The 17,528-nt window shown below is 42.3% G+C and overlaps 2 protein-coding genes across 3 annotated transcripts in view; one reads left to right on the top strand and one right to left on the bottom strand.

Moving 5' to 3' along the window:
* Positions 1-544: 544 nt before the first annotated feature.
* On the bottom strand, positions 545-16,352 carry LOC121201515 (cerebellar degeneration-related protein 2-like). 2 transcript variants are annotated; one of them, XM_041067388.1, is made up of 10 exons: positions 16,330-16,352; positions 14,714-14,821; positions 14,301-14,383; positions 7,954-8,062; positions 7,259-7,660; positions 6,349-6,461; positions 4,535-4,683; positions 4,230-4,397; positions 2,637-2,856; positions 545-2,209 (listed from the first exon to the last, which is right to left on the bottom strand). In XM_041067388.1, the coding sequence occupies exons 5-10, from the start codon at positions 7,338-7,340 to the stop codon at positions 1,604-1,606; spliced, it is 1,338 nt and encodes a 445-aa protein (XP_040923322.1). In that variant the 5' UTR covers positions 7,341-7,660; positions 7,954-8,062; positions 14,301-14,383; positions 14,714-14,821; positions 16,330-16,352; the 3' UTR covers positions 545-1,603. The 2 variants fall into 2 exon arrangements, with proteins under 2 accessions (XP_040923322.1, XP_040923321.1); XM_041067387.1 differs by lacking the exons at positions 14,301-14,383; positions 14,714-14,821; positions 16,330-16,352 and adding an exon at positions 9,156-9,625.
* LOC121201512 (neurotrypsin-like) overlaps positions 12,808-17,528 on the top strand; it is a 16,804-nt gene continuing 12,083 nt past the window's right edge. Inside the window, exons 1-2 of the mRNA XM_041067385.1 lie at positions 12,808-13,038; positions 16,950-16,992. Coding sequence (XP_040923319.1) covers positions 12,943-13,038; positions 16,950-16,992 — 139 coding nt within the window. The 5' untranslated portion in view covers positions 12,808-12,942. The remainder of the gene's footprint in view (positions 13,039-16,949; positions 16,993-17,528) is intronic.

The raw sequence follows: 17,528 nt of genomic DNA, 5'->3' as shown, positions 1-17,528 counted from the left end.
TGTTCCTAATTAAGTGCTTGGTGAGGGTGGTTTTTCATCATGAAACTAAAAACTGAAAACAAAATGTTAAAAAAATAAAATAAAAAAAGTTTTTAAAATTGTTTTCAAATGTTCTATGATCCAAACCATTCCCAAATAAATACCAACATCCATTGTATTTCTGCTAAATGTGCTGAAATTGCTGAAATTGCTGGATGCAAATGTTTATCTAACCTCAAATTTGCTTGTTTATTTGTTTAGATTCTATTCTACATCAGTACCAGTTCCCATGGGACTCAGGGATGTTGCATATCTAATTTGAATTGTAAATGATTCTTTGGACAGTTTTTTTATTTTTAGGTTTCTGGGCCGGGTTTGCAGGATGTCTGGGTGGCTGACAGGCTGAAACTAAAGCGTTTTATTGCATCAGATGAAGAAAAGACTATTATATAATTTTCAAAGAGATTTACGAGGCCAAGGTTTGACTGTGACACCGACTCTATAAATAAGGCTCAATCATATTTCACAATGGACTGAAAAAAAAAGACACAAAGCTGATGGCTCTGCTTGCTTCATGTATTATGGCTCAGAGTTATAACATTGAGGTCCAATCATGAAACAGGTAAAACACATTGTTCATACTGCAGATTATTCAGGTCTAGAATATGATTGAAACAGTAGCACATCACACTTGCATTAGCTTCACATGACAGAAATATAAAGTGTCAGAAGAGCATTAACAATGTGCAATTCTAAAGTGCATCTCAACGTAATTTAACAGGACGTCTACAAATATGCGCAGAGTCTTTAAGCTTAAACGAGGACACGGGAACATCAGGCAGCAGGAGCAACAGAAGAGCTGCTGAGAAAAAGCTTCTAATCATACGCGGCTTCCTGAGGTTAATGCATCAGGAGGCCGTTACATTATCAAGTACACAGAGAGTTGTTATTTTGGTAAACATCCGAACTTCCCTTCAATATAACGTTCGCTCACAATTATCTAACCTAACATACAATAATCAGGTATAATTTTAGAGAAAAACATGTTACAATTACAAAAATCGTAATATATTTGAGCACCTTGAATCGCCGGCTTTTACTTCTGATGATCCTTCAACAATATAACATCAGATACTACACTGGTCATCCTTCCATCTGTCGCTCTTATAGGAGCAGGCAAAACTATCACCAACAAAACTACCACTTTTTTTTTAAATAGTTGCAAGGAAGAAAAATAAATTAAAAAGTTCACATCAGACCAAAGGAGAGCAGTAAACAAAACAAACAGCAGATACAACAGCAGCACGACTAGGAGCTTGTTTAAAACACAGGGCTGTGCACGGTGAGGTAGAGTGATTGTACAGTAGAGACGGCAGCATTAGGCACTGGTGTTTCTGTGCAAAATGAGCCACATCAGAGACATGAGCTGGTGGTGTTTGGTCTTCTTGTTTCTGCATCACTCTTAAGTCTGAACCTGCATTTCTAGGCAAATAACATAAGCGTGGACTTGGTTAGCTTCATGTGCTGCTGTAAAGGAACTTTCCAAAGAGTCACTCTGTAACTGGAAGACAATCATTTGTCTTGCAGCAGATCTTTTTTTCCTCTCTCTTCCTTCTGGAAGCAGTTAATGCAAACTAGGCAGCACGTCACCAGCTGAGGGTCTCACCCTGTTTTCAATCAGGTCCTCTTTGGTTTTCTGAATACGGGAGAAAATTTCCCTAAAAAGTTCCTTGTACTCTGGCTGGTGAAAGTCATCGTCAAAGTCCTCCACGTTTGTCAGAGCAGGATCAGCACCGGTGAGGGACGGAGTCTGGACGGATTTATGGCTCTGCACGTCCTGCGCTTCGTCCTGAAAGCCAAGGTGGCAGCGCTGCAGCAGCTCGTCATACTTAACCTGCAAGGCACTGTACTGGGCATCGACCTCATTGAGCAGCGAGATCCCGCGATACTTGACCACCTCGGCTCGCCGCACACAGGAGCACTCGTGGTCGTAGATCCTGTTGGGAGAGTCAGGCATCTGCGTCGCCTTCATCAGCCGCTCACTGCCCCAGCGCTTCAGCACCCTGGGGCTTTTAGCTGCAGCTGCATCCCCTTCACTCTCCTCCTCTGGGTTGAGGAACATCGAGTCCGGCAGCAGGTTGTGGATGACGTCCGGCCTGGAGGCTCTTGTGGAGGACTTCCACAGCTGACGAAGCTCTTCAGTCTCACGCTCCAGCTCAAACACTCTGGCCTGGAGAACAGGGAAAAATGCCAACACAGACATTTACGCCAAGAAAAAAATTATATAAATGGTTAAACTGTTAGATTCAGTGCAAAGGCTATGTTGTTTGAAGTCTCAATGAATCCAAGTTTTAACATGGATTCTTATCTGTCTTTTTAGAAATTTTTGTTTGACATTGGAAACAAATGTCAAGGACAAAAGTCTCAAGTAGGTGACACAGATACTCGATCAGATCCGATACCAATCCGATCCAGTATCGGTATCGGAACCGAACCGGATCCATCATGTAAAATTAACAAAAATGATAATAATAATATTAAAGCAAACAGAGCTCTGGTATCGGTATTGGTGCATCCCTAGTCTCAAGGTCCCACTTATCTCAGCGTTTGAATTTGTGTACTGTTTAAACACACACACACACACACAGCTGACATACCTGACATCCCTCCAGCCCTGCCAGCTGTTGCTCCAGCGCTGCGTTCTCAGCTGTGAGCAGCTCGGCCTCTAGCTCAGCCTGCTCCCTCTGAGCGCGCTCACTGGCAAACTGAGTCTGGAGGTTGCGGAGGGACTGTCGCAGCGATGCCTGCTCCTCCTCACGCCACGACACGTCGGAGGACTCGAGGGCACCTGAGGTTTCATCAGGATCATACTCGCACCTGTGCAGACACACAGACAGTTATATGATATGTATTTTTCCCTCTTATCATACGTTTTTGGAGAGCTTCATTTGTCAGTCACAGTCTCTCTAAGTCAGGGGATCATCAAAGTGATTACAGTTCATCCTGAGGGGGCATCAGTGAACAGTCAAAAAGAAGCCAGTAAGAGGACTCTGAGTGAAGATTGTTTCAACAGCTGTTGTTTCTTAACCATTATCTTTTATTTCATCAATCACGCAGGCCGATAATTTGTCATCTCTTTCACAACTGTCCACAGCATTTTATCTGTCACCTGTCACTTTATTATAAAGCAAAACAAAGTGAAAGGTGACAGGAAATACACAGTGGAGAGAGATGACAACATGAACCAAAGGTCACAAGCCAGGTTCAGTCTTACTACACTGAGGAAACATAACATGTGACGTCTACCTTAACAGTAAATATCCCATAATGTGCTGTGTCTGTTTTGTTATGTATAAAGTTGTTTTTTAATAAACTAAGCCAAACAAATACACAGATCAACAAAACAAATTGAACAGACAAAAACAGGTGATGCAAGATAAAATAAACAGCAGAGAAAAGCACACACCAAGGTGATTAGAAATCAGCTGAAGAATCAATCGCAGCTTCAAAGAGATATCGGGACATGTTCGTGCCCTCTAGATCAGACTTTGACCTCTTTTCTTCCAACCTCATCCACGGCGTTGCACTCTGAGTTCAGTCCAGACCTGTCTCGTGTCTCCCTGTCGTGTTTATCAGTGAGACTTCCATCCATCTGACCTGGATGTTTTGATGGAGCTGTCCTAACAGGATTACACACCACTGAGACCAAACTCAGGCAGTGAATGAACTTGTCTTGGTCCAGGCCAAGAGGAGGTGACCACAGCATGAAACATTCAGACTGCTGTGAGGCAGACATGGCCGACTGCCAGTGAGTAGGATTGGCACACATAGGAGAGATAAAGCTGGGAGTACTCAGTGCAGGATTTGCTGCTTCCCTTCTTGAAGCTTACAAATAAGTTCTGGATCAGTGACAATACAGTTAAGATTTTATTTATTTATTTAATTATTTTTACCAGGTAGAGAAATAAGTCAATACCAAAATCTCTTAAAGGGTTTGATGATTTTATTTTATTTTATTTTATTTTTGAGTCTTGTGAGCTGAATCCTCTCAGCTGTCCTCCCATCAAAACACAGCAACACAAGCTGAATAACCTCTGGCCACAATAATCCGGATGCATTAATGTTAAAAACCGGTGTCAGGGCATTAATTAACTTAAATAACCTCATTAAGTGATTCAAAGCCGTTATCCACTTTTCTGTCTGTCTGCCAGTTGATTAACTGACTAAATACAGTGTTTGAGGATCCTGACCTGAGTGTGTTTTGCAGCTCCTTCAGGCAGGACACACTCTGACTGCTGCGAGTCGACCACCTCTCTCTCTGTGGAGGCTTCTGAGGCTGAGGACTCAACTTCAGCTCTTCTACCTGATGCTGCAGCTCCTCCACCTGCACCTGCAGCAGCTCCACGGTTTCTGTCAGCCTGCACAGAGAAAACAGACCTCTGTTTGGTTACTGAAGGATATTATAGTCCAATAGTCTAGACTTCATACGCAAACCAGGGAAATCTGCCCGTAATCACTTTCCTAGAACAGATCATCCACACCTCCCTCGTCTTACCCCTGGATCTTATGCTGGGCCGTCCTGTTGTCCAGAACCAGTTTGTGGTTGCTCTGCTCCAGCTCTCTGGCTGACACGTCAAGCTGCTCGTACACTTTAGCATGCTGGTCGTTGACCTGCCTGAGGAGGTCCACCTGCTTCGTCAGGTACTGGAGGAGAGACGAGGAGATGCGAGTGTTAAGACGAGAGTGAGATGCAGAGATGTCTACAATAATGAGACATCCCGCCTTAAACGGACAAATAAAAGAGGTTAATATGATTAATGGTAAATAAATGACAAATAATACTGTGGATGAGGTAAACCATAGTTAAAGTTTCTAGTAAAAAGAAAGTTTCAAAGTTTTCTTTTAACACTGGTGTCACCACAACAAAGGCAATTCATGTCTTAAACCTCCTTCTTCTGAGTCATCTGAAAGGTTAAATAATACTTTTACTACAAAACCAAATTAATACCAATCAATAATAATTAGGTTAAACTACCAGCAAAGTCAAGAGCTTCTATTCATCATCCATCAGCGGCTCCTTTAAGGAACATTTTCTTTAAGAACAGGTTATCTTATCAGCTGTTGCAGCCAGGACACTCTGAACCTTTCGTCATATAAACCAAGAGACAGTAGAAAAAAAAATAACTGAACAGCAACTTCATACTGACAACAAACCTGCTGCTAGCACAATTCAATGTCAGACTGCACAAATGAACACTGAACATAAACTGAAAAGTCAGTGGATAACATGTGTGTACAGTAAGTCAAAGTTTAAGAGGTTAGTTCTATTTTTAAAGGTTATTTTCACGGCGTCTGCTCCATTCGACGCCGCTCACACGTAATGAGTGACAGTAAACACAACAGGAAGCAGGTAATTGATTGCAACACAGGTCAGGAGCTCGAATCAGACCCATGACGTCACAAGTATCCAGCACAGAGAGTCTTTAAGAGATTAATTCTGCATGTCTGCAGTGACATGCAGGGAGGGATTTACCGCCACACAGCCCAGACTGACCCTGCTCAAGGAAATTAAAACCAGGCCTCAAAGTCCAGGAAATCTGTTAAAGCATAAGTTAATATTGAGTTTCTGTCACTGAAGTAAAGATTTACTGCCAAATTTCTGAATCTGAACACAAGAAGACCCAGAGAGACAGCAAGCACACAGCAGGAAGGGTGTAGGTCTGGTTTCAGAAGTTGTGGGTGGGGTGAGGGTGGGGGGGCAATTAAGTCAGAAGTTTTTCAACAACAAAACAAGTGCATGCAATTAATATAAAATTTTCATTAACTGATATATCTCTATATCATCTAAGAAACTTAGAATTTACATTTTTATCATGCTTTCCATAATAATAAAGCTGGACAATAACAATAATAATAATAATCTGTTATTTCTTTTGTAAAGAAGTGATACGTTTTGAATAAATATTAATCTATAAAAATATCTGACAAACACAACTAAGCAAAATCTGAGTCAGATAAAAGGTTTGCAAATCCTTCTCTACTGCAGGTAAAACGTAAATGCTGCGAGCACATGGTTATAACTGAAGGAGACTCAGATGAACATTTTAACATTTTGAAGGGGTGTAATTATACACACATCACTTGTGGTGACTGGGATTGACTTTCTGAATAAATTTAGGGGCTTGGAGTCAGAGTGTGTGGTACAATTTAATACTGCATGAAAGAGGAAATCGGTGCCTTACGAACAAAGCAGTTACTTCACAGTAAATCCTGATCCTGGTCTGACAGAGGCTCCGTTTAGCAGATTCTTGGATGAAGACACAAAAAGTCAGACAGATAAGAGAGAGAGAAATCAGGCAGCTCCTTTACCTCGATCTCCTGCAGCTGCTCCTGGTTGGTGGAGTACATCTGCTGCAGACCCTGCTCCAGCTCCCTGTTCCTCTCCAGAAGAGTCTTCCCAAGCTCTGCTGCCAGCTGCAGGTCTGCAGGAGAGACGGAGTGAGGAACCACAGGTGCTTCAGTGATCATAGGTGAGCAGTAGTAGTGTCGGTGGTGGAGACACGGGGACCTTACTGCACAGGCAGCTTTGGGAGGTTTTGTAGTTGCTGGCAGGAACCCAGTAATCCACTTTTTAAAATTTGTGCCACAGGGTTTATCCACCTTCACAAACTGACAGTCAGTTGAGCAAATAGATATTTAAAGTCCGTTATTACTTATGCACATTGGAATTTACTCTGATCATTATCTAGCCAACATCTGGCCTTTATTTTATGCACCATCTAATATTTAACAAAATCCCGAGCAAACAGTAAAAACCGACACAACTGGGATGAAACATTAAAAGATAATATCTCACAGACAAGCTCTAACGTTAAGGTAAAAGGGACGAATGAAGTCAAATCCTCTTTTCAATCAGGTTTTTTTTTTTTTTTTGCCGCATATGTCAGTGTCCTGCTGACTTCTGCTTTTCTGCAGCCCGCCAAGGTGCTTCACTTCCACTATAACAGCTTGTAGACTAATCCTCATTAAAACATCCTCATTAAATATATTAAACATTACAGTTTCAGATAATCGCATGGAAATTCCAACAAATTTAACCTGCTGGTCACCTGCAGGGCTTATTAGTAATTTGTAACGTGAAGCACATGTTAGATGTACTAAAATATCTCCGTATTCCAGCTGTAATGTGCCTGTTTTTGTTATTTGGTTGTCAAATTAAGCAGCAGTGTGGTTCTTTATCTTTCAGGGGCAAGAGACAAAGACGGAAAGGAAATTGTACCATGTTCAAGGTCCTGCTTGTCGTACCACGGTTCCTCCTCCTTGATCTCAAATTCCTCCTCCACAATCATGTCTGTCAGCATCTTCACGATTAAAAACCACTCACACACTCTCGGGGTTATTCCCGTTTCTAAACATGCCAAAGCCACGCTTTAATAAACAGCCCAGTCCGCGGTCCTTTCCCCCCACCCCAGCTCGCCCGCTGCCGGAACCGGTGTGCGCTCATCACCGGGCAGACAGGCGGAGCACTGCTGATGAACCTCTGCTGTCATGAGGACGGGCTTCCGGGTTTGAATTTTGAAATAAAAGCAGGGTTGGTGGCCGTGTTGCCATAGATCGATTACTGATCGGGCCTGCAGAGCACACAGGTCCAGGTGTCCAAGGAGTCGGGGGGCGGCTGGTCCTGAGTATGAAATTAGTCAACATTTATTCTTAGAAAAAAAACAAATGTAAATGCAAATGTGCACAAAACAACCACAAAGAGACACAAAAAGACTACAAAGAGACATGAAACAGCTACAAACGAACATAAAACGTCCATAAGGAGATTAAAAAATGGCCACAAAATAGACACCAAAAGACCACAAAAGGAAACATACTGTGCATCAGAACTGAAAAGTACCTTTACAATCTTTTTTTTAACAAATATAGTTGCTTTTATTTTGAAGAGTACACCTCGCCGTTTCCGGCACGTACCGGTCTCTCTCCGTGAGTTTCACCATCAGTTCACTACACCTGCTCCACTGCGTCTGCTTCTTGCCTTGGAAACCGCAGCTCACAGGGTCCAGGTGACCACACGGAGGCGCTGCAGCGACAAAGCACAACTTTCACTGTTAGTCTCTCAATTATTTTCCACTTCATTCTTTCCTCACGCATTTCATAGATAGAAATATTGTACTTTACACCCGATTAATTTCCTCCTGCGGGTGGAAAACCTGTTATTTTTGTGAATCCAGAATAAGATTTTACCTAAGAGTCACAGTTCTGCATATTGCAGGCATTTTTTCCCAACAGTTGGTGGCAGTGTAAGCTCACATCGTGCTCTGATTTCCTTGTTCAGTACAATATAATCCGACATAAAAGGCTTCTTTTAGACCAAACAAAGCAGCCATGCTCAACAAACACACACTGATTTACAGTAAATTATTCATTCGAACACATTAACATAAATAAACATGACATCAATGTGAGTTTTTCATGAGTTTTCATCAAAAGAAATGAACACGATCAAATAGATTTAATATAACAGCGTGTTGATCCACATAAACTGAAGCTGAGAAGCTGACAAGTAAATTTTTTTGTATATTTGTTTACGTTTTAAAGACTTACAGTATGTAAGTCTAAGAAAATGGCCCTATTAACCTTTACTTATCTGCAATGATTTGTTTTAAATGTGTTTACACTATACTGAGATTGTGCACATGGTAAACATTATACCTGCTGAACACCAACATTTTAGCATTGTCAATTCGAGCTTGTTAGAGAGATGATGTTTGTTAGGATTCAGCTCAAAGCACTGCTGTGCCCCGATACAGCTTCACAGAGCCGCTGGCATAGTCATGGTAATAGTTCAGCAGTCGAAATGAGGCTGTGAGACATTTTTACTGAGAAGCCTAAAAAAGCCTCAAGAGAATAAAGCTAAAAAACTGGAACACAGGAAATCTTTTATCTCTCATTCTAATAAGAGAGAACTGTTATCTAATTTCTTCCATTGACAGCGCAATTAATTTATCAATCATCATTACCGCCCATGAGTAAAAGCCCTGATTACTAAGCATCGCTTCAACCAGGAAGCTGAGTCAGAACAGATTTTTACAAACAGATTGTGTGAGTAGTTGTGAAGCTGCAGCAGTGACTGACTCTGGCAGCTGTTGGGACAGTCACACTAACTCACTTACCCCAGGCCACATTATTCAGCCAGGTTGAGGATTAGATGCCGTAACATCACAAGCTTTTCCTTTAAGGCCTCTCAGCTCCGAGCTCTTTCATCTCCTATGTGCTCGCCCCTTTCTGTGCTCCACCCAAAGTGTGTTCCCTCCCCTCTCATCCGTCCTCTGCCATCCTCCTGATTTCTGCGTCGGTGCTTTGTGGCCTGTCAGCGAGATGAGAGAAAAGGCAGCGCAGGAAGCAAGAGCCCTCTGTGGGGATTCGGCTTTTCAGAGTGATAAAATAGCTGCAATCTTTTTTTCTGCAGAATCAACGCTCTGTGTTTCCCTTATCTACACTTACACCCATGGCATTTTTACCTTTATTGATGCTGTATTGCCTTTTCATTTGTGGATTTCACCGGGCGTGAAATGCCAGAACAACAGAATGGGACCCCATGCACTCCTTTAACCCCCCTGTTATTCTACCTCCCTGTCAGAAAATGATTAGAAATGTATTGCAAATTCAAAACAGGGTTTCCAGTCATGTTTTCTCTGTGGCGGTGAAGGCATCTTCAAGTAGCACAATAATGGGTTTGCAAATGAAAGGAAGTGAGATAAACTAAGGGAGGAAATTGAAATATTACAGGCGAGTGTGCAAGCAAACAGGATGATTACCACTGTGCTCACCAGCCGGTTCACACATTCCTCCTCATCCCTGCAGCGATCTGGGTTAGTAATAGAGTTTCTTGGCACCATAGCGTGGAAGCAGTGACATTAATGGGCAGCAGCAACCAGTAATGAGTCGTTAAAAGAGAGATTTGGAGCTTTACTGATCCGTTTCCATACCAACTGTCTTAGCTGTGGGGATTGGATCCTCTCAATATTTGGGGGGAAGCAGGGGACGGATGTAATGGGATTTGGGAAAGTACTTGTGGGTAGAACTTCAACACACACACATCATACATAAATATATACATACACGAGTGCTTGTTTAATTTAATCTTCAAAGCTCTTCCTTTCTGCAGAAATCCATCACGACAGGCACAGAGCAGTGAGCCTGCAGTCCATTTTTAATTTGTTGTGATTTTTTTTTTTTTCCGACACACTCCCATCGTCTTCCGCGTTTTCATTTTTCATTTTCTTTTATTGTTTTTCGCTGCCTTTTGTTCTGGACACGTACGCAAACAGTCAAGGTTGGGAGATGCACTCGCACTGAGAGGAGCTGCTGTGTTGCCATGACAACCAGACGTTTGCAAAAATCAGCTTGATGCCAACTCTCATCCAATATCACATATGGGCTTGTGTTTGAGGGGAGGGGGCCGGGGGGGGGGACAAAAACGCTGGCAGAAGCAAGCAAGCCCACATACTCTGAACTGTGTGTGTAGCAGATATTTCTTTTATATTGCACCAGCCCATCCATGTTGTTTACACACACCGAACACCATAAAAAGGAAGACTAGGAAAGAAGAGACAGAAATAACAAGAGAAAGAAAGACAGTGATGATGATGATGATGAAGATGATGATGATAAGAGAAATTGGATTTGGGTAAAAGATGGCAAACTGTTATCACTGAACAGCAACATCAAAGGCATTGTTGGCAGGGGAAAGTATGGAAATTATTTTTTTAAAAAAAAGTTTAATTTCATAAGTAATCTCCCACCCTGGGGCCCCTGGGTAAAACAAAACTCTGTGAAGTAGATGAATTTAGCTAATCTCTCTCGCACAGCTTCAGGGGATCACAGAGGCACAGGGATAGAAAATCACCCTAGTTCCAAGTTTTGTCGTTGAATTTTTATGAAACAGAGACGTCTCGTACCGCAGAAGTACCGAGCATGAATGATGGTGGGTCCCTGCTCTGGAACACAAGAGGAAGAACATGCCTTTAATCAGAATCCAAGAGGAAAACTAGCGTGAGAGGATGAAAGGCTTCTGCATTTACAGGTTGAGAAGAAAACAACTGACAGCTGTCTCCTGCTCAGACGGTTCCTGTCGTGCTTGGATGAGAGGAGACGTGGCTGACGTTGCATCAAAACACAGAGCTGATACAGCAGACAGGAGGGATGATAGATGGTGACCGAGAGGAGATGCTGAACCCCAGTTTCACAAAAGCAATCCATTTTAGAGCTGAAACGATCAGTCGATGAACCGATTGGTCCAAATCCACGCTAAGTAAAGTCCATTTGTGAAGACATTCATGGTCCCCAGAGGACAGACCTCTTGACTGTTTCTTTAGAGCAGTTGTTCTTGAGCTCAACTCCCTTTCTAGGATGAAAATATTTTGCATTCCAGCCCAAATTGCAGTGGTTCAAATGTAATAAGAAGGAGCACAAGTGTTTTAGACAAGCAGAAAATAATATGGATGGTTATGAGTGCACTGCAAGTTAATAATGCTCTCCAGGAGGAAGGAATTCATGTGTCTTCTGAGGGATTTTTCCGTACATGGACACACACTTGCACATTGGTGTGATTGCATCTCTGGAGATCTGATAATCTGGAAAAAGCTGAGCTGACCACTTCTGTCCAGCAGCACAGTCCAACTGCTGAGTAAAGACAACTCGTCCTGGCAGCTGACTCTGGTTTTGTCAGTACTGATCTGAAACTCTTCTTCCTGGATCAGCTTCAAATACAACATTTTGAAGCAAGAAACACACACACACACACACACACACACACACACACACACACACACACACACCACACACACACACACACACACACACACACACACACACACACACACACACACACACACACACGCACACACACACACACACATTTTTTTTTTTTGGAAAAGTACTCATCACCATCAGCCAGAATCTTTGCTGTGCTGATTTTACTTCGCAGCCAGTTTCTGTTTTGGATGTTTCCTCACAAAGCTGATTATGTTTTATTTTTTCAGATTTTACAATCAGGAGCTGCAGCAAGAAGAAAAAAAATCTTTTAAATTAAATTGAATTAATTAATTTGAATTTGCAGACAAGCAGTGATACAGCGTCTTGCAGCGCACTTTCACATGTCAGAAATTTTGTTATTACATTCAGATAAACTTTATAGCATCTAAAATTAAAAAGATGAGATGTGACCTGGTATTTTATTCCTGTGACACAAACATAATCATGTTCAGTTTCTGAGCTGATCTCTGGGCTCCCTGCTGCAGTCCAATTCTTGCTGACCAACAGCAACAAAAGCCAACTGCTTGCGATGTAGTCCAGGTCACAGCTAAACTCAGAACCTCAGCATTTCGGGGCTCTGAAAAATGTAACCCCATGATGTCCTTCAGTCCTCCTATTAAAACATTTGAAGGGGTTTTGAGTCTTCTTTGTCTTAAAACAGAGTAATAAAGCTGAGGACTGTTAAACCTTTTTCTTAAAACTGGTCTTTAATACACTTCATTGACATTTCTGTGCATTTATTAAATTTTTTGAAGTAAAATTTGTTTTGTTTGTGCTGTTTCCTCTTGTAGAGCAAGTGGAAAGGGGTGTGTTCATGTAATACAAAAAGGTGTGTGTGTGTGTGTGTGTGTGTGTGTGAGAGAGAGAGAGAGAGAGAGAGAGAGAGAGAGAGAGGTGCTTGTGGCATCAGGTTTTTGCAGACCTCAACATTATTTCACTCAGGATCGGTTAATCTGTGTGTGTGTGTGTTTTCCATCCCGTGAAGCGTCTGTAGTGCCCCACCCTGTCTTCTGTGCGTAAAACCTCCCACGTACATCATCACACACCACGTTTCTTCCAGCACCGGGACGAGCGGAGGATAACGGTTCACCTCACCGACACTTTGGAAACAGAGATGGGAGTGGAGCGACGGCTTTTCTGGCTATGACACGGACACACCGGGCGGGAAGGATGGCTCTCACCAGCCGGGAAATGTTGTGCTTGATCGGAACCTGCCTCTGGCTGCCGCTGCTGGCGGAGGTACGTACAGTAGCCTGTCTTTTGATGATGGGCTTGATTTTGCAATTTGGCCTGATTTTTTTTTTTGCTTTCCATTTTTTGACCCGTGACAGTCACGCTTTGATGTGCTGCATTTTACCAAAAAAAAAAAAAAAAAGATTTACAGCCTATACTAGAATTCAGAGCAATGCAACCAAGCTGTGGGGACTGACTCATATACAGTACATTTTCATGCGTTACCATTAATCCACAGCCAAAGTCTGTCATTCAGTGTGCAGCTGAAAACACATTTAATGGATATGGACCTATATTGTACACGTACAGTATTTTAAACCCCCGCATGACCAAACTCTGCAGTCATGCCACCGTCTTAAATTGTCTTGTGGTGTTTATCCCTTTATTCAGGATGCGTTTCTAACAAAGCAGGTGCAGGTCGGGGCGATAAAAGCGCATCAAACACCTCTAATCGGTCTTTTAGCCAATTAATGGTGACATCGTTGCGCATTATCCACTTAAGCGGACACCGTGCTGTATCACACGCACGTACACACATACACACACACACACAGTCATGCATGGGCTCAATCACCCCCCCACCCTCCCCTCGGCGGGCTATCATGAGAGGAACCCGTCGGAGGCCCCTCTGCCCCCGCGGTGTTGGAGGGACTGAACCTGCACAGGCTGCTGAAGCTTGTCACAGCGATTCAGTCAACTCGGACATGTTGAAGCTGAAAACGAGTGAAGCAGGTGTTGTTGTCAGAGCACTGTGAATCTCAGGTTCAGGAATTCAGACAAAACAGGTTAATGGTTCTTATGCTGGCTCTGTATGTCAGATCCGCAATGAACTGAGCAGCAAAGCAATCAATTAATGATAAATCAATCTGTTAATCATTAGACTAGTTCATTTTCACTGTTTCCTTTTTCTTATACTACAGTGTGTGTGGTGTTAATGTGCAGCATATGAGCTGTGTAGCCTGTGTTGAAGTCATTAGTGGAGAACAGTGATGTTAATTAGACCCACTAACGCTGGAAGCAGCCGTGCATGTAGCACAAATAGCACAGGGCAGATGAGTTTCAGCTATTTTCATTTCAATTTCATTAGACAAATCTTTTCATTGGGAGTCTCCTGAATGCAGCTGCACTTTCTTTTGTCGGCATCATCAGAACAAATAATCCAAGACGTGCAAAAACAGGAAGGAAACAAACAGTGAAATCTCTTAAACAGCAGTTCTCTGTAATCTGTAACATAGACTTTACTCTGAATCACATCGAACATTACTCACTTTTCTGAGGTTCAGCTCCCAACATGGCTGGATCAACCACCAGAGAGTCCTGGGTGCCCACGACGGGCCCTGCGCTGCACACCCTGTAAGGAAAAAAATCTAAATAATTTGGCATAAATTGGTTTAAACTAACAAGTCCTTCATATTAAATGATCAAATATGCTGATAATCCATGCCAAAATTTGGAGAATTTAAAAAGTGTTCAAGCCATTGTTAATAAAAACGTTGAAAATTAAAACAAAATAGCTTTTTACACATGGGAAAGAGGGATGAAAAATGATGAAAACATCAGGCATGTCTGGACTGATGAGGAGACTGCGACGTTCCTTGAATTGATTCAAGAAACAAACAAACAACAACAAAACACCCCCCAAACAAACACTGCGTCACAAAGCTCTCCATCACGTTAATACCTTCATGGTTTTCCTTTGTTTGAAGTTCGCCCTCTTCTTCTGCAGTGGTACAGTGGCACGTGACTTGAAATTTAGCGGCAGCTACTGTTTATCTTGATGGACGATCCCCTAAAATGAGCATAACAGTAATTAGTAACACATACATTCGCATTTTCTTTTGCCAGTTTTCTGAAAATTTGGTTTAAATTTGCAATACCTTTGGATGAAAACTCAACTCACGATTTAAGTATTTTTGGATTTTGAAGCGTTAGTTGGACAAAACCAGCAAATTGAATATATCAGCTTTGTCTTCAGGAAATCATGATGGACAGTTTAATTATTTTATAGAGCCCAGTGACTAATTTGGAAAAAGAATCACTGTGTCACCAAGCTTTCAGAACCACTGGTTTTTCAAGGACATGCGAATGAATTTAACTGTCCCACTTTCTGCACAGTGTACATGTAATGATACACAGCTGGAAACATCAGCGAAATGCACTTCACTTGTCACTAACTGCAATGTTACAGAGAGGAAAACATTTTTCTTTGCCCAAAACCAGTCAGGTCAACTCAGCTTTCACTGTGTAGGACTAAAATCTTGGATTAAGAACAACACTTTGGAGCATCTTCCATCCTGCTGCAATGTCTTTTCACTCAGAGCAGAAATGGACTCTTCCTGTGTACACATTCTTCCCTGTGGTGTGTGTGTGTGTTTACATGGCAGTGCACTGGATGCAGGTGCGACAGCATCATAACCGATTAGCTCCGTAATTGAGGCGTGTGATTGATATGACTGGAGATATCAGAACCCATGTTCACTACCACAGGTCACCTGTTCCTGCTCTAATATCATTAGGCTGAGCAGCGCCTTCTGGAATGTGATGGTATGCTGATATCATATGTGTTTGTGTGTTGTTGGAGAGAAATAACCAGAGAGCAGAACCCACCTGTGTCAAGATGAAATGTGTTGTATTTCACTGCCCTCACTACAGTTATTCCACAGTGGCGGCTGTGTGTGTGTGTGTGTGTGTGTTTGGTCTTCTGTCAGGTGCCCCCGCTGCGTAGCGGTGTAACCTGTTTTCTGAAATTGAAACTAACACTCCTCTGTCAGATATCATCTGATGCTGCCTAGTACCATTTTTGTGTGTGTGTGTGTTTACATGGTACAGTACCTGTGTAGCTTATACTTGTGATATTTCTGTCCTTTGATTGGTGATCCCTCCCTGCCGTCAGTGAATAAACTCATTCACAAAACGTGAATGAACTGTGAAAATATTCCTCAGTTTACAGTTGTACCTCTCGATCTCTCAGACTTTCTTTGTTCTCCGGTTTCTGGGCTTTGACCTGACTGTGTTTCATGTTCAGAAAGTCACAGAGCACACACCGTCACCAAAGCTGCCTCCTCGTACATGCACATGCACAACCTACATATATATTTGTTTAGTCTTCAGTCGCTTCCATAGTATTAAGCTTTAAGTCAGATAGTTTGAGTTTTCCTGTCATAATTACAACTCAGATATTGAATGAATGCTGTTTTTTTCTAGGGTTATTTTAGGAGACAGTGACAACAAAAAAAAACCCCCAAACAAACACTGCGCCACAAAGCTCTCCATCACGTTAATACCTTCATGGTTTACCTTCGTTTTAAGTTCGCCCTCTTCTTCTGCAGTGGTACAGTGGCACGTGACTTGAAATTTAGCGGCAGCTACTGTTTATCTTGATCCCCTAAAATGAGCATAACAGTAGTTAGTAACACATACATTCGCATTTTCTTTTGCCAGTTTTCTGAAAATTTGGTTTAAATTTGCGATACCTTTGGATGAAAACTCAACTCACGATTGAAGTATTTTTGGATTTTGAATAGTATTAAGCTTTAAGTCAGATAGTTTGAGTTTTCCTGTCATAATTACAACTCAGATATTGAATGAATGCTGTTTTTTTCGAGGGTTATTTTAGGAGACAGTGACTTTATTGTTCTGGTGGGAAGAACTTGATTTGTGGCAGCTTATGTCAAACAGGCCGCACCTACAAAGATTTGGCAGCAGTTACAGTAAGACAGCATGCAGCATTCAAAAACAGGTGACATTTCCTGGGCTCATCCAAAAAAAGCCTATAGTCGCAATAGACAGATCCTAAATCAAGTTTCAGAACATAAAAACCTCCTCGCCAGTAGAAACAATCTCTTTTGTAGCAGAAACCTGATTGTTATTTACACAAAACTTGTCTAACTTGGTGCGTCTTTCCTTCCCGTCTGCAGGTGGTGGCTGAGGACAGTTACTTAAACGAGGTGCAGAACTCAGGTAGGTGGGAGGTGATACTCCAAACACAGCACTCTCATCACTTTCTCCCTCCATCTGTCCTCTCCTCCTACACCATCTCTTCCCTTCCGCTCTATCTGTGGTTTTTCCCTCCAGTTTAACCCACATTCTGACTCAGACACTCACGAAACCCCCTCTGTTGCCACCTCTCCTCCTCCTCCTTCTGTTTCTTTCATCCTCTCACACTCAGCCTTACCTCTCCTCTTCCCTCCGGCCTGCACCCCACTGCATTTTATTTTCCTCCTCTTTCTTTCTTTCTTTCTCTACATCCCTGGAAGGAGTGGAGGCCATGATAATGGCGATGACGATGGGGGGTGGGGTGAGGAACTCCTCCTTCTCAGGCTCATTTCCATTGCTGAGATATCTGTGCTTTTACAGCCGTGCACACATTGACAAGTGAAAATGATGTGCAGTTACCGACACTCCTCTCATCTACTGGCTAAAACAGCTTTTATCATCACGAGAAACCATCTCAAGCCACTTTCTCAAAGGCTGAGCTTAAGGATGACAGGTTTATT

This window comes from Toxotes jaculatrix, chromosome 21, assembly GCF_017976425.1.
Source record: "Toxotes jaculatrix isolate fToxJac2 chromosome 21, fToxJac2.pri, whole genome shotgun sequence".
Taxonomy (NCBI): Eukaryota; Metazoa; Chordata; class Actinopteri; family Toxotidae; genus Toxotes; species Toxotes jaculatrix.
This window is presented reverse-complemented; position numbering and strand designations above follow the sequence as displayed.

Excerpts from the sequence above, each read along its gene's own strand:
- LOC121201515 (XM_041067388.1), bottom strand. The coding sequence starts at position 7,340 with ATGCTGACAGACATGATTGTGGAGGAGGAATTTGAGATCAAGGAGGAG. Across the intron at positions 6,462-7,258 it reads CAAGCAGGACCTTGAACATG|ACCTGCAGCTGGCAGCAGAG; the intron begins GTACAATTTCCT and ends TCTCTCCTGCAG. Across the intron at positions 2,210-2,636 it reads CAGGGCTGGAGGGATGTCAG|GCCAGAGTGTTTGAGCTGGA; the intron begins GTATGTCAGCTG and ends CCTGTTCTCCAG.